The sequence below is a fragment of the Pteropus alecto genome, unplaced genomic scaffold (genome assembly GCF_000325575.1).
Source record: "Pteropus alecto unplaced genomic scaffold, ASM32557v1 scaffold271, whole genome shotgun sequence".
NCBI classification, from domain to species: domain Eukaryota; kingdom Metazoa; phylum Chordata; class Mammalia; order Chiroptera; family Pteropodidae; genus Pteropus; species Pteropus alecto.
The window spans coordinates 496,423-518,316 of record NW_006430730.1 but is presented as its reverse complement, the minus strand read 5'-3'; the positions used below and the strand labels follow the sequence as shown (position 1 = coordinate 518,316).

General features: G+C 52.4%; 1 protein-coding gene across 1 annotated transcript in view; it reads left to right on the top strand.

Moving 5' to 3' along the window:
* The window catches only part of AKT2 (AKT serine/threonine kinase 2), a 30,635-nt gene that overhangs the window by 1,795 nt on the left and 6,946 nt on the right, over positions 1–21,894 (top strand). Inside the window, 7 exon segments of the mRNA XM_006905404.3 lie at positions 500–629; positions 7,628–7,660; positions 7,663–7,740; positions 9,418–9,529; positions 18,984–19,137; positions 19,555–19,686; positions 21,195–21,260. Coding sequence (XP_006905466.1) covers positions 584–629; positions 7,628–7,660; positions 7,663–7,740; positions 9,418–9,529; positions 18,984–19,137; positions 19,555–19,686; positions 21,195–21,260 — 621 coding nt within the window. The 5' untranslated portion in view covers positions 500–583.

Genomic DNA, 21,894 nt, shown 5'->3' with positions numbered 1-21,894 from the left:
GTGTGTGTGTGTGTGTGTGTGTTGGGGGGTGGCAGGCAGATGCTGGTGGCTTTGAGCACTCCCTCAGGTGCCCAGGGCTGCGTGATTCATCCCAGGTTACCTCAGCGTTGGGGCATGGGAGTGACGGCCACATGAAGGTGGGGCCACAGCTCCCTTGCCACTTCCCAGCCTGAAGTGAGTGCGTGGAGGGCCGCCTCTGCTCTGTGAGGTTGTCCTGAGCACGGCCTGGCCTGCTCATAGGCCAGGGAGCTCTGCTCCCTCCTGAGTCAGGCTCTGAGGGCAGGGTCGTGTCCCTTCCCAGCAGGTTGGAGTCCCTGGGGAAACGGCCACATCCCCCCTCACAGTGGGCCCCGGGGGCAGGGCTCTCCCACCTTCATGGGCTTCACCCTGTACAGGGCAAGCAGAGCGGCCAGAGGGGTCTCAGAGCCTGGCATCCTGCGGGAAGGGACTGGGGCTGAGTCCCCCTCCCACTCTCACGGGCTCCTCTCTTGTCTTGCAGACTGTGCTCTGTCCACCGTGCCTCCTGCATGTCCTGCTGCCCTGAGTTGTCCCGAGCTAGGTGACAGCGTGTCACGCTGCCACCATGAACGAGGTGTCTGTCATCAAAGAAGGCTGGCTTCACAAGCGTGGTAAGGGGTTGCTTTTGCCTGCAGGATTGTGCATCTCTCCCGTGTGCGCACGTGTGCGCGCGCGCGCGCACACACACACACACACACACACACACTCGACAGCTGCTGTCCTGAGAGGCAGAGGTGCAAGATCTTCACAGCCCCAGGGGCCAGCATCTGAGCCTCGCCTGCCTGGCCCAGGCCATAGTTACTTACAGGCCCGCTTCATGGAACCTGTCAGCAGTAATCTGGGCGGGGGAGCTGCGGCTCCGCCCGTGGCTGAGTCCCCAGGCCTGCCTGGACACCCTGCGTGAGCCCACAAGCCAGGCCTCGAGTTCTGCGTCTGCATGCGTGATCTCATTGGGCCACAGTTTATAGATGAAGAAATTGAGGCTCAGAGAGGGAAGGTCATTTAACTGAAGTAGCACACTGAGGTGATAGTCAACATTCATTTATTCAGCGAATACTCAATGAGTGTGTGTGGTGTGTCAGGCTATTGTGGACTCGGGACAATGAGGTGCCCTTATGGATTTTACGTTCCATTGGAAGGTGGGGACAAACAGTAAACAAATAAGTAGATAAGTGCTGTTGTGAAAAGTAGGAACTCGGGGGTGGCTGGAGAGGGGGTGTCAGGGGAAGCCACTCTGAGGAAGTGCCAGTGAACAGAGCCCTGGAGGAAGCAAGACATAGGTGGGTAAGGGCGACAGCAAGGCGAAGGGGGCAGCGTGGCTGGAGCAGAGCGAGGGCGAGCAGGGAGGAGACGCGGCAGAGCAGTGATGCCGCATCAAACCACAGACTGGGGCCTGGCCTTCCACTCGCCAGGTGACCGGAAGCCCAGGAGAGTGTGAGCCGGGGTGCGACCTGGTCTGGTCGTGCTGGTGGGCAGCCGAGCCAGAGAAATGGCGTTATTTACAGGGCAGAGACTACGAGACTAGACCCCTAGACTCCAGGCTGCCTTCCCCAGGACCGTGGCACTTCCTAGCTCCGCCGTGTCCAGGGGCAGCTGGGGAGAAGCGTGAGGAGGAAGGAGATGCTGTCCTGGCTTGTGCGCACCTTCCCCGCACCTTCCCCGATGGAGGGAGGGTGCCGGGCCTGCGCTCCGTGCGCTTCCATTTAGTCAGCAGCATTTACTGAGCAGCTCCTGTGCTCTAGGCGCTGATCCAGGCGCTGGGGCAGATCCAGCACTCAGGCAAAATCCCTGTCCTCGTGTTGATGTCTTACATTTAGTGAGGGGGCGGGTGGCAGCTGAGTAGGCCCATGTGTCCAGTGGCGCTAAGTGCCATGGATGAAAACCAAACAACTTGAGGAGGGGCCGTGAGGTGGGCAGGGGCCTTTCATAAACAGGGCGGCCAGGGAGGGTCTCACCGGCAAGGGGCTGTTGGAGTAACGATCTGCGGGAGGCAAGGTAGCGATTCCCATGACCGATGGGCAGGAGCCGTGAATGTGGCGAGGGGAGTGGACGGGCATGTCCGAGGAGGGCAAGGAGGCCGATGGGGCCAGCCCTGTGGGAACTACTTGCAGACAGAGCAGTGATGAGGGACAGAGGCGACTTCTCGGGGCCAGGCCTCCTCTGTCAGACTGAGTCGGGAGACCTGTTCTCAGTGCCCTTAAAGGCAGGGATGACATTCAGGGCAGCTCAGCCTGCCCCCCAGGCTGCGCCCTGAGTTTGGGGCTGTCGACAGAGTGTTCTGAACCTTGGCAGATGGCAAAGTTCTCACCTCTGCCACTTCCTCTTGTGACTGAGCACACCCTTACCTCTCTGAGCCTTGGTTTCACATCTGTAACATGGGTTAACAGCCCAAGCCTCTGCGGTTGTCAGCTCCCTGAGGGCAGGGATTCGATCTGGCCTGCTCCCTGCAGTGTCCCCAATGCTTAGAAGAGTGCTTGATACATGGTGGGCGCTCGGTACCCGATTGTGGAATGAGCGGTTGGGATCGTATGTGTGGGTGGTGTGAGTGTGGACTGGCGAGCCGGTGTCTCAGCTCCTGAGTTTCCTGAGGCCCATCGCTCCCTGGGCAGAGGCCTAGCAATCCGGAGGTGGCCGGACGGTGGTGGGGGTGCAGCTACGTCTCTGGTCCGGGGCCGTCGATGGTATTCCATGCATCTCAGCCCCTCTCGGGCTTCCAGTGTCTCTGCTTGTGCCGTCGGGGGGCCGTGTGCGCTCCGAGAAGACTAGCTGGGATGCGCCTGCCTTGGGTCCGCCCTGCACACACGTTTGCGTGTTGCTCCTGGGCCTCCCAGTGCCGGCCACTCTGAGCAGCAGCTGGCCAGGTGGGCCCTGCTCACTGCAGCAATTTTGGTACCTGTGCCATCCCACCCCACCCAGCCTGGCCCTAGTTTACTGTGTGCCCGCTCTGCGCCAGGCACAGCTGTGCTGCGGCGAGCCTGATTTTGGTGTACTTCACAGCTGGCCTGTGAGGCGGGCATCCTACAGACCAGGGCGCTGCAGCCTGTCAACCGCACCGAGGTTTGGACTCGTCTCCCAGCTCCTCAACCCATGCTCTCGAGGCCTGGCCCGCGTGCCGCCTCGTCCAGCTGGGTCAGTTCAAGGAACTGGCAGAGTGAGAACACTGTTGTTTGGCTCATGCCTTGTGCTGGGCCCCGTTCTGACAAAGCCACAGCACACCCTGCCAGGCCCTGCCAGGCCTGGCCCTGCCTGCCAGTCTAGAGGCAGACATCGTAGTGGTCAGGAGCGTAGACGGAGCAAGCCTGGGTTCCATCCTGGCTCACCGAGTCATCGGTTGTGAGCCTTAAGCAAGTAATGGAAGCTTGCTATGCCTCAGTTTGCTCATCTGTAAAATGGGATTATTGTGGGGATGTCTGTCCTTTCCTTCCTTTCCTTTTTATTAGCTTGTTACTGATGCATAAAACAGCACAGGTAAGGGCCCAGCTCGTAAGCTCAACCCCAAACCAGTGTCCAGATCAAGAAACAGAATGAGGGAGTCCCTAGAAGCCCCGCCACACCCCCCCAGGCAGTAACACGCTCCTCACTGCTAGTATAGGTGAGGTTTTCTTGCTTTGTTTTGTTTTTTTTTTGAAATTGAGGTGAAATTTACTTAAAATTAACCGTTTTAAACTGTGTAATTCAGTGGTCTTTAGTACATTCACAGTGTTGTGTGAGCACTTTCTAGTTCCAAAACATTTTCCTCACCCTAAAGGAATCCCCTATCCTCATTAAATGGTCAGCCCCCATCTCCCCCTTCTAGCCCTGGCAGCCACCAGTTTGTTTTGACTGTATGGATTAACTTATTTTGGACATTTCATGTAAATGAATCATATAATATGTGGCCTTTTGTGACTGAGTTCTTTCACTTAGCGTAATGTTTTTGAGGTTCGTCTGTGTTGTAGCACGAATCAGTACTTCATTACTTTTTATGGCCGAATAATATTCCATTGCATGAACATACCACAGTTTGTTTATCCACATATTCATTAATGGACATTTGAATTATTTCTAACTTTTGGCTTTTGTGAATAGTGCAGCTATGAACGATTGTGTACAAGTATTTGAGTATTTGTTTTCAGTTTTTTTGGGTATACACCTAGGAATGGAATTGCTGAGTCATATATTCTGTGTTTATGATGTAATGTATTCCCTATAGGTAATGCATGTAAATATACGTGTATGTAAATAATTTGGGTCATATGTTCTGTATTTATAATCTACAGTGTATATTCTATATTTAACTTGGCGGAGGAGCGAGACTTTTCCACAGGGCTGCACCATTTTTACATTCCCATCAGCAGTGCACAGGGGTTTCAGGTTCTCGACATCCTCATCAATATTTCTTCTTTTTCTGTTTGTTTTCTTCTTATCTTTTTTTTTTTTTTTTTGATAAAAGCCATCCTAGTGACTGCGAAGTGGTTTTGATTCGCATTTCCCTTATGACCGATGATGTTGAGTATCTTTTCACGTGCTTGTTGACCATTTGTAGTGTCTTTGGAGAAATGTCTATTCAAGTTCTTTTCCCATTTTATAATCCGGCTGTTGTCTTTTTATTGTTGGGTTGTAACAGTTCTTTATTCTGTGTTTAGGTCCTTATCAGATACATGATTTGCAAACATTTATGTTCATTCGTTTGATTTGTCTTTTTATTTTCTTGATGTCCTTTGCACAAAAGTTTTTAATTTAATGAGTCCACTTTATTTTTTTTCTTTTGTTACTTGTACTTTTGGTGTTATATCTAAGAATCAATTGCCAAATCCAAGATTAGGAAGACTTACCCCTTTGTATTCTTCCAAGAGTTTTATAGTTTTAGCTCTTACATTTAAGGCGATCCATTTTGAGTTCATTTTTGTAGGTAGTGTATGGTATGGGGTAGGGGTCCAACTCTGTTCTTTTGCTTGCATGCGGATATCCAGTTGTCCCAGCACCATTTGTTGAAAAGACCAATCTTTTCCCATTGAATGGTCTTGATGCTCTTGTTGGAAATCAATTGATTATAGATGTGTGTGTGTTTTCTTTAACTTTAAATTCTATTCCATTGGTCTGTATGTCTCTCCTTATACCACATTGATTTGATTACTGTGGCTTTGTAGTGAGTTTTAAAATTGGGAAGTGTGAGTCCTTTTACTTTCTTCTTTTTCAATATTGTTTTGTCTGTTTGGAACTCCTTGCCATGTGAATTTGAATTCTATGTAAATTTGAGGATTGGCTTTTCCATTTCCTCAAAAAAGGCTGTTGGAATTTTGATAGGGCATGTGTCAACTCTGTAGATCACTTTTGGGTAGTGTTGTCATCTTAAGTATATTAAGTCTTCCAGTCCATGAACACAGGATGTCTTTGCATTATTTAGGTCTTTAATTTCTTTCAGCAATATTTTGTAGTTTTTAATGTATGAAGTTTTCACCTCATATTATTATAAATGGAATTGTTAATTTCTTTTTTGGATTGTTCACTGCTGGTATATAGAAAGATAGCTCATTTTTGTGTGTTTTATTTTGCTGCATTTGTTTATTCTAGTAATTATTTTGTGGATTCTTTGCGATTTTCTGTATTTATAGGATCATGTTATTTGCAAAGAAAGATAATTATACTTATTCCTTCACGTTGGATGCCTTTCATCTCTCTTCTTTTCCTCTGACTGGAACATCCAGCACGGTGTTTAAGAGCAGTGGGGAAAGTGGATGTCATTGTCTTGCTCCTAGTCCTAGGGGAGAGCTTTCAGTCTTTCATTGAATATCGATGTTAGCGCTGGGTTTTTCATAGACGCCCTTTCTCGTGGGGAGGAAATTCCCTTCTATTCCGAGTTTGCTAAGTTGTGTTTTTGTTTTTGTTTTTTTATCATGGAAGAGAGTTGGATTTTTATCAAATGCTATTTCTGCCTCAATTGAAATGATCATGTGTTTTTTTTCTTTCATTCTCTTTTGTATTACATTAATTGATTTTCATATATTGAACCACCCTTTCATTCCTGGGATAAAACCTACTTGGTTCTTTAAATCTGCTATTGAATTTGGGGTTTTGCTAGGTTTTGAAATTTATATAGATGGAATCATTTACTATCTACATTTGGAAAAAATTTAGTAAGTTAAAACCTATCAGATACTTAGCGTAGTGCCTGGCCCAAAGTACCACTGTTGTGTTATCTAATCATCGTCATGGTCATTATCATCTTCATCGTAAGCAGTTAATGGATATCTTTATAATAGGAAACAAAGACTCCGAGAAGCGAAGTTGTGCATCTTGTCACCACAGTCAGTTTTAGCGCATTTCACTACTGCTCTCCTGCCCGCCCTCTCCTCCACCCTCCTTCTACCCCGGTGCCCCTTGCGAGGCACTCTCACACCTGGCTGCCTGCCCTCACTTCTTTCCCTCCCCACCCTCCCCCAGGCAAATGCTAATCTTCTGTTCATGTCTGCAGATTTGCCTAGTCTGGACATTTTATATAAATGGACTCATCTAATTTGTGGTCCTTTGCGACAAACTGTTTTAACTTACATGAATTATGGTTCATCCATGTATAGCATCCATGCTTTGTTTCTTTTCACGATCTAATAATATTCCGTTGTATGGATATACCACAGTTTGTTTACCCACTCATTAGTTGATGGACTTTTGGGCTGTTTTCACTTTTTACTTTTATGACTAATGCTGCCATGGACATTTACGTACAAGTTTTTATTTCACCATCTCTTTTTTTGAGAACTTAAATAGCATTTTATTTTATCGATTTTCTAAAAATTTTATTTATTCATTTTATCGACATGTCATTGATGTATAGTATCCTGTTAGTTTCAGGTGTACATCATAGCGATTTGATAATTATGAAATGTTCCCCATGATAAGTCTAGTTACATGTGTCACCATACAGAGTTATTACAATGTCATTGACTAATAATCCCCTGTGCTGTACTTCACATCCCTGTGACTTACTTATTTTGTCACTAGAAGTTTGTACCTTTAATTCCCTTCACCTGTTTTGCACTCCACCTCATTTTAATTCTTAGCAGCTCTCTGAGGAGTGGGTTCTTGTAACTGTGTGTGTGCGTGCGTGCGTGTGTGTGTGTGTGCATGTGTGTTAAGTACACAGGGTGCTTGGATATTCATGGTTAGAACAAATGGAAGGGGTCAAGGGACACTTGAAGGTCAGAGCAACAGTTATACCCGGCCTGGCACAGTGTTTTGACATTTGATCTACCTGCACGGCTGCACTGGTGAATACTAGCCCATGGGATTTGGCCTTACAGGGCCACAGGGCATGTATGTTTGAAAGCCTGGGCCTCTCCTGGGACTGGGCCATGTGCTGGCAAGGATGGCTTGCTGCTGGCCACACGCTGAGGCAACTGGTGCCCTGGGGCACTTCAGTAGGCACCTGACTGCCAGGCATGACCTCTGAATCACTGGGCCCAGCCGGGCGCCTCGCCTGCGTCAGCAGGGGCCGCCTGAGGGTTTCTCTGGGAGAGGCACTTCCTGCCCATCCTCTCATCCACCCTTCTCCTGCCCCGTGCCCCCTGTGCAGCACTGTCACACTGAGCTGCCTGTCCTGCCCTTTGTCTCCACCCCCTTCTTGGTTCAGGTGAATACATCAAGACCTGGAGGCCGCGGTTTTTTGCTCCTTCATTGGCTATAAGGAACGACCCGAAGCCCCCGACCAGACACTGCCCCCGCTAAACAACTTCTCCGTTGCAGGTGCGTCTTGAAGTGGGCGGGTGTTCAGAGGACGGTGGCAAGTCTTGGGGGCACATGGGGTCAGCTGTTCTTGGGTTGTGGGCCTGACCAGGGCCTGTGTGCCCTGTTCCCCGTCCTTCTGCTGCTCTACCCGTGTGTTAGGTGGGCCCCGGGGCTGTGCCGGTGGATGAGGGATCGTGGGAAGCAGGGAGAAGCCAGGTGTTCCCCAGCCCTCCTCCCGTCCCCAGGCAGCACTGCCTCTGTGGTTCTAGCTGCTGCTGCTGGTCGGGCCCTGGGGTTCTGGCTGGTGTCAGATGCCTCTGCGCTCTGCTAACAGCCCGTTTCTCCCTCTCTCTAACCTGGAGGCAGCCGTGGCCTCCCTCCAGCTGACGGCAGGGCTGACCTCATGTCCTCCGTCTCTCCGGTATCCGAGTAGTGCCTTCCAGCTGGACCCTGGCCAGTGAAAGCTTGGCAGGCCCAAAGCCGTTGCCTGGGCCTTGCGGAACCACAGTCCTGCCTCTGACCCCCTGCTTCCTTCCTTCCTTGCTGACCTGGTTGGTCACCACATCAGCGTATCCTCGGTATCCCATCTCCTAAGAACATGACCGAGACGCTCGCGTCTCCGCTGCCACTCCTCAGCCGACCGCTGTCCTCTCCCACAAGCTCCCTGCTCCGGAGTCTTGCCCAGTCTGCTCCCACCTGTTCTCGCTGGAATCCAGCCCCAGTCCCCTCTCTGTCCCACTTAAAGCCTGGTTCTGGTTGCTTTCCCCTTGTGCTGGGGACTCCGACGTGACTGCTCCCAGCCCTGGCTTCTCACCTGAACGGCCAGCCTGCCCTGGGCAGCTCTCTGCACGTTGCTCTCTGGGTGTCCTCTAGGTTCCTTGCACCCACCATGTTCCAAACTGGCCTTATAGTCTCCCCTCCTCTCCCCAACCTTCTCCTACTCCCTGTCTCCATCTGGGGGAGGGTCTTATAGCCCCCTGGTCCACAGGCTTTAGCCTCATCCTAGGTGCCTCTCTCTGCCTCCCCTCTGGCATGTCTGTCTGCCCTTGCCTACCCTCCCCGCGGCTCTACTCTTGGTGGATCCCTGGGCTCCTCCCTGGGCTCCTCCCTGGGCTCCTCCCTGGGCTCCCAGCCTCTTTTCTCTCTCACTCTGCAGGGCAGCCAGAGGACTGTCTGCATCTGTTCACGTCCCTTCCCTATTTAAGCCTTCCGTAGCTCCCTCTTGCTTTCAGACAAAGTCTAGATCCTTCCCCATGCTCCCGAGCCGTGCAGGGCGGTCCCTGCCTGCCTCTCCAGCCTGTCTCTTCTCACACCTAGAGCAAAACTTGACATTTCCTGAGTGTGTGGGGCGTCTCTGGCACTTCTAGGCTCTGGACAAGATGCACCTTTCTGCCTGGCTGGCCACATTCTCTCTTCTGTCAGGGCTCAGGGCAGAGATGCCTCTTTCTCTGAGAGGTCCGCCTGGGCTTCCCCCCATCACTGCCCTGATGCTAAGCTGTCTAGTGGTCCGTTCCCCATCCACACACACACACTGCATCTCTAGCCTTACGGGGGCAAGTCCAGGGCTATCTCAGTCACTCACGTGTCCCCAACACCATCTGATGTGGGGCTGGCACATAGGAGGTGGCTCGGGGAATGTGAGCTGCAGGTAGAAGGGCTGTCCCCTCAACCCTCCCTCTGTCCTTTTGCTTGCAGAATGTCAGCTGATGAAGACGGAAAGACCACGGCCCAACACCTTTGTCATACGCTGCCTGCAGTGGACCACAGTCATCGAGAGGACCTTCCACGTGGACTCTCCAGATGAGAGGCGAGTCTGCACTCTGCGTGGCTGCGCTGTGAGGGTGGCCAGGCCCAGTGAGGGCAAGGGGTGCACATGCGCAGCTTCCTGTCTCAGCCCTCTGGTGTGGGGTCTCCCCAGCTGGAGCTGGGAGGAGCCGGGGTTCTCAGTGTGCAGACCCCACTATGGTTTGAGGACTGGAGGGTGCCTTGGAACCTCAGGCGGAGCTTGGTAGCAGCTCAGAGCAACTTCATGGATCGGTGGAGGGTCCGAGAGCTGTATTTGTAATGAGCATCTCTGTTGATTGTGAGGCAGATGGCCTAGGATTCACTGTCATAATCAGAAGGGCTGATACAGATTCTCCTAGTTCAAAACCTGAACAGTGTAAGCAGGCGTTCAGTGAGTGCTTCACTCGGGCTTTGCCCCACCTTCCACCCCCGAGGTGACCACTCCTCTCATGTGCCCTGCAAGGGCTGCTTTCTGCAGGGAAAGGCTCGTTCAAATCCAGACTTCTGCGCCCTACTCCCCTTGTGAGTTTTTTGTTCGTTTGTTTGTTTTTTTACACAAAAGATGTAGCATTGCACACAAACTATTTCGAACTTGCTTTCTTACTGTATGTATCTTGGGGAATCTTCCTGCTCTGATATGTAGAGTGCTGCTGCTGGTTTTTTTAAAACAGCCGCACATGAATATTCCCAGGTTTGTAGAGTGGTTCTTTGTGGCTGGTGACTGCGATCGTTTCCAGCATTTGGCTCGTTATGAACAGTGCCGCAGTGCTGGACCTGTGTTTGCCTCATTGACATAGATGCTGGTAAATCTGTAAGATGAATTCGTAGATGGAGGATTGCTGGGTTGGTTACAGGGAATATGCATTTGTAATGTGGAGAAATGTTTTCTAGGCCATGTCTGAGTGTCCACACAGCTTTGTGTTTTCAAACATGTAGATTTTTACCAATCTAATCAGTGGGAAATGGCACTTCAGAGTGGCTTTTAATTGGCCTTTTATTTCCGAGTGAGTTCGAGGATCCTTTCGCATGTTCAAAGGCCATACTGGTTTCTACTTCTGAACTATCTGTTCAGATCCTTTGTCTCTTTTTCTGTTTGGTAGTCTTTTTCTTATTTATTTCTGAAAACTATAGATTAGGGAGCTTAGTCCTTTGGATGAGTGTCAAATATTTTCCCCCCACTTTGTCCCTTTGGGCCTCTCTTTGAGAAACATTCCTTTAGCTTATCTGTGGGGCAAGGATTCCGCTGACCACCTGGAGAACCCTAAAACGGTGCCGTGACAGGAATGTTCTATACTCGTAGTACCCGAGAGGGTGGCCGTTAGTCACATGCACCTGCCGAGCGTTTGCAGTGTTGTTAGTGCAGCTGAGGTATGGAATCCTTTTATTTTATTTAATGAAATTTTAACAGCTACATATGGCTAGTGGCTGCCGTGTTGGACAGTGCATTTCTAGAGCATATGCAAAACAGTGTCATAGGACGTGTTAGCACAGTCCATACTGTAATTATTGTTGCATACCTTCCCGGGGTTCAACATATGCTCACCCCACCGAGGGGAACAGAATTGCTATCTTAGGCCAGCTGAAATGTTTGGTGCTCAGTTGAAAACTGGAGACCAAAACATAGACCGCCAGTCAGAGCGGATTTAGACCAGTAGGTGCATAGGATCGGGTATTGGGTTGAGTTCTGATGTATAGGTAGGAGTTGGCCACAGAAGTAGGAAGGAGAAGGTGACTCCAGGAAAAGGGGACAGCATATAAGAGGCCCGAGGATGAGACAGTCGTTATTCCAGGGACCACACAGGGTTTTGTGTCATCAAGGAATCAATGGCCAGGGGTTTTAGAACCGGGGCAGGGGGTTGCGTGTGGAGAACCTTGATGCTGGCGAGCTCAGCCAGGGCCTGGACTCCAGATGGAGATCCCCACGGGGCTTGGCAGACAGTGAATCAGTTCGGGTTTGTCACAGGGTTGCTAAAGATTCAGGGGGATGACAAACAGGAAGCCCTTGATTCACCAGTACCTGGCACACAGTGTGTAAGCCTGGAAGAGGAGCAGTGGGAGCCGGCAGAGGGTTTTAGTAGGCCAGAGGCCCACATTGGTTTCCATTTTAGTGAGATACCGTGCCCTATAGTGTGGGGAAGAGTCCTTTTCCTAAACTGGAGGGGCTGGAGAGCCCCACCTTCCACCTTTTCTGGGCGCCTGCTGCTGCTGCTGGAGAGAAGTCTGCTGGGACTGCTCTGAGACCGACCCCAGGGCGGCGTGGGCCAGAGACCCAGCTCTGGGCTGTCTTCACTGCCCCTCACTGCCCTGGGCCACTGGAGGCTCAAGCCCAGGGAAGGCGGGGTTGGGGTGGGAGGTTGGGGGCCAAGGGTGGATAGACCACACTGGTGACCGGTTCTTGCCTAGGTGCTGTAGCAGCCCACTCACTGGGCTTCCGGTAGCCTCTCCTACCTAACCCAATGGCCCTCGTGGACAGCAGGAGGATCCCTTGACCCTCCGCCCTGCCAGCCGGTTTCCGACGTGCATTTAGTGTAGTGAACGTCCAGGTTCCTGCACCTCCATTCGGCAGTTCAGCATTTCCTGCATTGTCCTCATCTGCTGTATTTTAAGCTAGATCTTGAACTTCTGCTCATATTCATGACACTTAACCTCTATAATGCGTCGGCAGGCATCTCCTAAGAATGAGGACTTCCTCCTACAGAAATGTGGTGGTGGTATCACTTGAGGTGATTCTTTATAAGGTGTATTTACTAACATTCTCCCCATAGCCACGCCATACTTGAATTTCCCCAGTTGTCCTCAAGGTGTTGTTTTGCACACCAGCATTTACTCAAGGTACGTGTTGTCTCTTTGGCTCATTTTAATCTCGTCAGTCCTTTGTCTCCCTGTCCCCCATAACGCTGATTTTTTTGGATAAGCCAGGTTGTCTTGTAGAACGTTCCACACTGTAGATGTGTCATGCTACTGCCTTTTGGCACAGTTTACTTTGTTCTTCTGTGCCTATATTTCCTGTAAATCTGAAATTAGGTCTGGAGCCTGGTTTGCAAACTACTGTCCGGCTTCCTGTTTTGTAAATAAAGTTTTATTGAAACACAGCCACACCCATGGTTGCTTTTTCCCTATTATGGCAGAACTGAGTTGTTGTGACAGATACCTTATGACCTGCAAAATCTAAAATATTTACTGTTTGGCCCTTTACAGGAGAAGTTTGCAGACTTCTGGTTTCGGCAGATGTACTTAATAGCCCATTGTATTAGCACTTTTCAATGTAAACCTTATCACATAATTTCTCTACTTAGAACTCTGAGTGGCCTTTCAGTCCCACTTTGGAGTAAACTCCAAAATCTGCCATATTCCCCAAAGTCCCACGTGATCTGGCCTTCTCCTCAGAATCAGTTTGTACCATTAGTTCCCTTACTTGAGCCACACTAGTCGCCGTGCTGTTCCTTAAAACGTGCCAGATACACTTTCTACCTCAGGACCTTTGCACTCGCTGTTCCCTTTGCTTAGAATCCTCTTCCCACAGATGGCATTCCGGTTCTCTCCGTAACTTCACGAGGTCTCTGGTCAGATGCCACCGTGGAGTGTCCTGCCCCGCCCCCATGACTCTGTTTGTTACCCTCACCTTGCTTTATTTTTCTTTATAACACCTATCTTTCGGGTGTCGCATTTCTGTTTATTTTAGGTGTTCAGTAAATGTTTGTTGAATGAGTAAAAGAATAATTTAAATGAATTCTCCCTGTTTTAAGATCTTTACATATATTAACTCGTTTTACCCTCACAGCGTTTCTCGGGGGTAGATCCTCACCTGTCAAACAGGGATAGTGGTAGTGAAACGAGGCACAGGGGGTCGTAGGATGAGAGAAAGACCTGAGGGGCCTGGGTTTTCCCCACCAGGCGGGGCTGGGCTTGGATCAGCCAGCAGCCCATCTGAGGGCGTCCGTGACCAGAGGGGGCCCTCAGATGCCCTCCTGCTGTAAATACCTTCTGGGTCAGAGGAGGGCCCTGGTTAGAGGGAAAGGTCCCTGCATCTGCCATCAGACTAGCAGTCAGCTGTTACCTGGCCTGTGTGCTGAGGGCAGCCCCGCCGCCTCTGGTTCACGGGCTTCCCTCTGGGTGTGTTCAGCCATGCTCGGTGGGTACCCCAGGGCTGGGGCCCAGGCTCCGGAGTCAGACTGGCTGCGCCTCTCCGCGGGGCTCAGCTCCCGGGCTGTGTGCGGAACGAAGGTGGAATGTGGGAGCGCGGGTCGCGGCCGCCCCGTGCGTCCTGCCTGTTGGCACCTTTCCTCCCCTTCATCTGCTCTGCCGCCAGCGCCTCCTGCCCTAGGACCGCATAGTCTCCTCACGCTTCCTCTCGCTTCCCCGTCCATACCTCACACAGCAGCTGCTGACTTCAATCAAATCGGACCCTGTCTCCCCTGCACAAACCCTGGGAGTGACTTCCCGTGATGTTAAGATGGAAATCCCTAACATAGTGGCACGTGGCATCGGATGTGGTCTGGGCCTGGCCTCACCACCCCCCCGCCCCCGGCTCATCTCCTCTGTTCCCCTCTCTGCCGGATCCAGCCATGTTGCACCCCTGAGCCCTCTGCAGGCACCCCAGGCTCCCTCCTGTTTGGACCTGCGCTGTGCTGTTCAGCTGCCCGGTCCCTCTCCCTCCCGGCACTCTTCATGGCTGTCGCCTTCCCTCCATCTCAACTCACTGCCTGTTTCCGGCACTGGGGTGGTTTGTGTTCCAGGGACATCTTTCAGGTCCTGGCTTACACTCCACTCCCTGGAGAGTCCTTCCCCACCACCCTCTGGGCAGGGGCTTCTCTGTCCAGTCGCTGCACTCTGCGTCTTCTCTGTCAGGCCGGGTGCTCCATGGGGCTGTTTTCCTGCTGCAGCCTCGATGCGCAGAGCAGGGCAGGGCCGACGCCTTGCTTGGAAGGCACGCGGGGCGCGCTGCTGGCTGGGTGGCCGGGCGGCCGGGCGAATTCTCACAGCCTCCCTTGGAGGTACTCGCCCTGTGCCAGGCACTGCCCCGAGTGCTCTGTGTCTGGTGTTGCGTTTCACCCTGACATCACCCCGTGGTCCCTGCTCCACGTGTCAGCCAGCTGTGGCACAGAAACGTTAAACCACCTCCCCAGTGTTGCCTCCAGCAGGGGCAGAGTTAAGATTCACGCCAGGCCAGTCTGTGCTCTCGGCTACCCAGCGCACTGGGGCGCAGACGCTGGGGAAGTGCAGCTGCTCAGGGCCCCCGTGGCCAGTTTGCAGCAGAGCTGAGCTCCAGGCCCTGCCTCCCAGCTCCTGAGCCTGTGCTGTACTTGGCCTCGTGCTGCTTGCGGGGGCCTGGTACCCCCCAAATGTGTCTTCCCTGGCGCCAGAGCCCAAGTGAGGAATAGGAAGGCTCCTGCTGGGAGAAGTGCTTTGGGGACAGTAGGGACACCTGGGTCCCTAGGCCTCTGCTGGCTGTGTAACTGGGCAGACATCAGCCTCTCTTGTCTCAGTTTATAGGAGGAGGTGGCTGACAGTACCTACTTTGCAGAGTTGTCAGAGAACTTGAGGGGTTACCTCACGTGAAGCATCTGGCCATCTTACGTGAGGTAAATTGTTGTCTTAGAAATTTTAAAATGCCTTCGCGGGTAAGAGCAGGGGTTTAAAAAACAGAGTGCACCCTCGTGAGTGGAGGCATTTGTGTTGTGGTCTGTCGAGGGGAGTCCCTCTCGGACGGGGGCCCTGGACAGAACTCTCAAAGGGCAGCTTTTCCTTGCTCTGCTCCCGGCTCCGTGGCGTGCTGGTCCTCACTCCCTGTGCCTTCCTGGGAGAGCGCCTGCTTGATCCTCCTGGACCTCATGCTCAGGGACCGCTGTGTGCTCCTCCGTGTGCCTCAGTTTCCACATTAGAGGCACACCCGCTCCCCATCCTGCACTCCTGAGGGAAATGGAGTGAGATGGTGTCTGGAGCTGGTGTTTTTCTCCTGTTTTTTTGGAGGAAGAGGTTGGGTTCCCTGGGGGCTCTCCCTTGGGGGGCAGAAGGAATGTCCACTCTGGGCAGGGGCTCCCCTCTGCCCCACACACTATGTTGCAAACCCTCAAGGAGCATCCTGGACCAAGGCCCTTGCTTTTTCTCTGAATTCTGAGTGCTGCAACCTTGTAACCTCAGTCCAGTTGGAACAGGATGGGGGCTTGTGAGGCGTTGGGAGAGCCCCATTTACCCTCAGCCAGACTTCTGCATCCCCTCAGACTCCGTGGCCCCCTGCGGGGCTGGGCACCTGAATCGGGGTGGGCGGGGTAAGCCCAGGCCCTGCTCTGTGTCTTTTCCAGCTTCTAAAAGTTGAGCGTTCTCTCTGCGTGTGGTGCTTTGCACACAGCAGCTCTCCAGTGTCTTAGTGTCCCCAGTCGACTGAAGAGTGGGGTGGACTGGGAGGGGCGAGCTTGCCAAGGTGGTGGAGTTGCCACTTGGGCCCCAGCCAATGTGGCACTGGAGCCTGTGTTCCTTTTCAGCAGCCCTGTGGCCCAGAGAGGCCACTCCAGGTCCTGTGGTGTGGGGCACCGTCATTTATTCAGGCCAGTGTTGATGCACTGTCTATGTTCTCCCTTGTAAACAAAGACGAGAGCATACTATGCATCTTGGTCTGCAACTTGATTTTTTCATGTGACAGTTCCTTTTTTTTTTTTTTTTTAACATATTCAGTGTGTCTCTTAGGAGATTGGTGATTTTTTAAAAGAAAATTCATGGTCTCACACCCAGTCAGCATTTTGATATTTCTAAGAGGACAGTTACGATCTAGTAAAGCAAATCATGGGATGTGCCCCCACCCACATTTTTTGAAAAACAGGAATATTAATGTAGGCATAGGGATTTATGTTGCAGTTGGTTCCAAAGAGGCACAGGGTAAAACAAGTTGAGAAATGGCCCGCCTGAGGCATTGGGTCAGGGAGGGAAGAGGCCAGTTCCACTCTGCCTGGTTGTGCATTGGGCCTCAGTGTACCAGGCCTGGGGCCATGTGGACTTCAGCTGCCTCCCCCTCCCCCAGATACCTCTCAAGTACCTCCGCGTGTGCTGGGCCCACTGTGTATGAACAGACAAAATCCCTGTCCTCGTGGGCCTGACGTACATGGGTTACGGGTCCCCCAGACTCTGCTTGGCCTGGGGAGGGCCATTGTGCCAGCACTTGATGTTTGTGCTTGCAGTGTTCACGCGTCTGTCTGAGGAAGCACGCTCTTGTGCACGTGAGGCCACTTTGAGAGGTGGGGCTTGTGTGTGTGAACTGGGGCCTTGGAGCTTGGTTGCTGCCTGGCTCAGCAAACCTTGGAGCTAAGCAAGGATGGCCCTGCCCCCAGGCCCAGAATATCCAAGGCCCTGTGGTTCCAGATACCAGGCTTGGAGTAACCACCATGTTTCCTTGAATTTTTTTTTTTAAATTAATTAATTAATTGATTAATTAATTTTAGGTGAGGCAATCTTTGGTTGACCTCACAGATTGCAAGGACTTTGTCAGCTTGCAATCCCTTATTTTTTATGCCTACAGCACCTGATCTTCCTAGGTGGTCTCCCATCCAAGTACTAACCAGGCCCGACCCTGCTTAGCTTCCGAGATCAGATAGGATCGGGCTTGTTCAGGGGAATTTTATGTTTTAACCCGTGCCTCAGTTTCCCCATCTTTAATGCAGGGGAGGGGTGAGTGCCCTGTGCGTGTTTGTTACCAGAGGATGGTGGAATGAGACTGCCCTTCGCCCCTCAGTCCAGTTCCCCTGTGTCAGGAGCATCCTTCCAGAGGCGCTCATGCTTACGTGAGCGCGTGCGCGTGCGCGTAGATTCCCTTTGTTCCTGACTTCGGCGGCATGACGACTGTGCTGTTCTGTACCTGCCCTTTCTCACTTCGTACACCTCAGATCATTCTGTGTCCACACATAGCTGCCTCATTCTTTCTCTCGGCAGCATAATGTCTCCTCTCCACCCCAGACTGCCCTTTGAGCTCAGTACTGTTGCTGTCGGTCTAGGATGCCGTCACCTGAAGACACACCACAGTCTTACATAACACCAAGAAAAAGCAGTATCCCATGCATCATGGGGCCGATGGATCACAGAAGCACGGTTGACCCTTGAACAACACGGGTTTGAACTGCACGAGTCCACTTACACCTGGATTTTTCTCAATACTGTAAATGTATTTTCCCTTCCTTAGGATTTTCTTAAAAACATTTTCTTTTCTTTGGTTTACTTTATTATAAGAATACAGTAGTCTATGATACGTATAGCATACAAAGTATGTATTAATCAGCAGTTTACGTTATCGGTAAAGCTTCCGATCATTAGGCAATTAGTAGTTAAATTTTGGGAGAGTCTAAGTTATATGCAGATTGTCAACTGTGGGGGCGGGGGAGTTGGCAGCCAGTGCTAGTGCTCTTTGGTACATGCAGAAGTGGAGACTCGAGGGCGGTCCAGCCTCAGCTTTGGCCTGGCCACTTGCTCCCTGCGTGATCCCAGTGCCTCAGGAGTGCAGAGTTGTAGCACCTGCTGCCCGGGGCCCGTGGCGATTCTGGAAGATGCAGCGCTCCCTGGAGCTTCTTTAAATCGCTGTGATTTGGGAGGTGGCCTGCTGTGCTCTGAATTTTCTCACTCCTAGAGAATGTTTTATTTTTCCCACTGTTTGTGTGGCTATTTTATAGACATAAGCAAAATCTCTAGAGGGTTCAACAGATGTTGGGTTGAACCACTTAAAAAATTGTGTGGTGGGTCAGAAATGGGAGGTATGGACAATTTAATGTCATTCAGCCTTCTACATCTATATGTATTTTTGGTCTCTGGTCACTTTTACTTACTTCTGTCTCTCTCCAAACAGAACAGCTTATAAGTATCGGAAGCAGCCTCTTCCCCATGAGTTCTAAATCATGGCTGTGACAGAACTAGCGTATTGTTCTTAAAGCAGGCTCCCTTCTCCTGGGACCTGTGTCCCTGTCCGCCACCTTTCCTTCGCTGGCCCTGTCCTACGAGAACCCCTGGTCCTGACCTCAGAGCCATGTCGGCAACTCTTGCCTTGTAAGATTTTCCGCTTCTCTGGCTAACGAATGCTTCCTTTTACTCTTGGTTTTCTTTTCCGAAACATTGGGAGCTTGAGCTGGAGGAATTCAGAGCACTGTCTCTTTCTCACGCAAGGCTCAGGGTGGGGGCTCATTTTCGAGGGGCTGAGAACAAAGGTGGTCACCCCTCTCTGACCATTTAATTGCTGTCTGACTTCAAGTGGCCCTCAGGCCGGGCCACTTCTGGGACATAGATGGTCCCTGTCCTTATTCCACTCTTGCCCTCTCTCACTCAGAGAGTCTGTAAAGTTTCAGTCTGGTCCCATCAGCTCTCCCCAACTGAGACAGATCGTGCCAAAATGCCCAAAGGTGTTTGGTCATTTGCTTGTCCATTGGAGGGGTGGGGCTGAGCCCTTCCTGCCCCGAGGCCCAGGCTGCCCGGGACTCATGGCTCCCCTGCTGTGTCTCACACAGGGAGGAATGGATGCAGGCCATCCAGATGGTGGCCAACAGCCTCAAGCAGCGGGGCCCGGGTGAGGACCCCATGGACTACAAGTGTGGCTCCCCTAGTGACTCTTCAGCGGCCGAGGAGATGGAAGTGGCAGTTAGCAAGGCACGGGCCAAAGTGGTAAGTGCTTGGGGTGACAAGTGGCCAGGGGGTAGAGGTTGCTAGTTTGTGAGCACCCTTCCCCGCTCCGGGCCTTGGTCTCCACAGAGTGCGCAGGGGCCCAGCCCGGCCCATGACCGCCCCGTAGGATGGGCGACGCCAGGGTGCAGATGCCCCAGGGCTGCCCTGTGTCCACGGCGTGAGGGACAGCCTCACCCCCAAAGGTTGCCAAGACCTTGCCAGCCCCGCATCGGCGCCCTCCCAGGGCCCGTGCCTGGGAGGGCCGCTTGGTGGGGAGCCGCCCGGAGCCTGCCTTCCTGCCCTGCCCGAGCGTTCTGGCAGCAGAGTCCTTTGATTTTCCTTTTTCTTTGTGAAAATTTTCTCCCACGGGCTACATGCCAAGTGCTGCCGGCCCTACTTTCTCTCTGTCCCTGGCAGACCATGAATGACTTCGACTATCTCAAGCTCCTTGGCAAGGGCACCTTTGGCAAAGTCATTCTGGTGCGAGAGAAGGCCAGCGGCCGCTACTACGCCATGAAGATCCTGCGGAAGGAGGTCATCATCGCCAAGGTGGGGGCTCCCGGGCCGCCTGGTCGCCACTGGGGGCGGGCGCTGCGCACAGGGCCAGGACACTTACCCGTGTCTTCTGCTGCCAACATCTCGTTTCCACACCAAACCCATCCCCTGGGCTCAGTCCTGTAAGGCACCGGTCAGAGAAGGCGCGCCCAAGGCCCGGAGAGAGCCGGCCTGCCTGCTGCACCCCACCCCTCCCTCCAGGTGCCCAGGGAGGGCGGCCGAGAGAGTCCGACTGGGGCCTCCCCGAGTCAGAGCCTGAAAGGTGGCTCCAGGGTCGGGGCTTGGGGCAGGGTGTCTCAGTAGGAGGCTGGGCCAGGAATGGAATTCTATTCTCTTTTTCTCTTAAAGTTTTAAAATGGAAAATTCCTAACATACATAAAATTTTTCAAAGAAAAATAAATATAAGGGACTCCCATGTAGCCATCACCCAGCTTCACCCATTAACATTTGGCCTGTTTCATCAGCTCTGCCTTCCGCCTTTTTGTTCTGGAATACTGTCAGGCGTGTTTTAGATAGCATATAAGCTACGCACACATACTCAGACACGATCTTTAACAAGCGAAGATTTTAAAGACTGTAATCGTGGCACTGTGATCATATCCAACAAAGTGAACAACCCCGATGTCACTGGTCCAGTGCAGGGTTTCTCAGCCTCAGTGCTGTTGACAGTTTGGGCCACACTGTTCTGTGCCATGGTCTGTCCTGTGCACTGTAGGATGTGTAGCAGTGTCCTTGGCCTCAACCCGCTAAAGCCAGTAGCACCCTTCCCCTTCCCCTGAGTTGTGACAATCAAAAATGCCATTATTACCAAATGTCTCCTGGGGACAGACTGGACCTGGAGGAAAGCCAGTGTCCGGGTCTGCAGGTAGTTCCAGATTGTTTGGTGCTCTCCGGGTGATTGCTGTGCCTGACACCAGAGCTGAGCCCCTGTTTGTGTCGGGGGGGCCTGTGACGCTGCTGCTGGGCCCACCCTCAAGTTTCCAGTGGGTCCAGGAAAGGGCCCGAGAACTCGCATTTCTCCCAAGTTCTCAGGTGTGGCCATTGCTGCCAGCATGGGGCCCACACACTCAGAGCCACTGCCCCACAGCCTAGAGCCCCGATGCTAGGTCCAGGTCCCTCTTCCAGCAAGAGCATTGCTGGGTGGCGACTCCCAGGGCCTGTGGCATCACCTCAGGGCTCTTGTGATGTCCGCTTGTCCCCCTTTAGGGATGTTAAAATTGGCCGGTGGGTTTGGGAGGTGACAGCCTGATTCCTTCATCATAAAGTCCCCATCACCGGCTCACCTTGTGGTTTTGAGAGTGAGCACGCAGTGTCTTCGCTTGGGTCCGTTACTTCGTTAGGGGTCGTGGAGGGTAGCGTGCCGCGCCTGCCGTTTGCCCTCTGCACATCGGCGAGGAGTGGGACGGCTCTTCACTGGGACATCGCCCCTCACCCCTCAGGTTGCGGGGCGGTGGGCAGGCATGGCGTTGCCCACCAGCTCCTCACCCAGCCTCTGTCTACAGGATGAAGTCGCCCACACCGTCACCGAGAGCCGAGTCCTCCAGAATACCAGACACCCATTCCTCACTGTGAGTGGCACTCCCCTCACGCCTGTGTGCCGTGCAGGGGGCTGCCAGGCCAGCACCTTCAGGCAGAGCTGAGAACGAGCCCAACCCTGTCTCTATGAAGCACAGACCAGTGTCGGCCAGGCACCTGGGGCCAGGTGTTCCTGGGCTCCCCAGGTGGCCTGAACCAAGACCCTTGGAGTGGCAGCTTCTTCACAGACAGTAGATTCGTGTCTGCGCCTCAGCTGACTGATGAAGTCACATTACAGGATGGGCCCCAAGAGCATGGCTACTGTCTTTATGAGTTTGAGGCACTTAGCCCAGCTGGTTGAAGTGGGAGCATTATTTGTTTTTGTTTTAAAATGTACTCCTAGAAGCCGATGTATCATCATGCTGCCTGTCACTCTATAGGCTGAGCAGACACCTCTTTGGGCCGTAGTCTCCAGCAAGGCCAGCAGCCATCAGTTAAATGGACCGGCCGAGGATGTCTTGTGGGTTGTTTCTGTAGCTCAGTTGCTGTCCAGGTGTCCTGTTAAGCCATGGCCCTTGTTCAGATGGAATCTGATGAGGTACTTCCATGTAGAAGACAGAGAACAATAGAGTGGTTGTGAGCAGAGGGGTCACCCAAGGGTCCTCTGAGGAACCCTCTGTAGGGCTC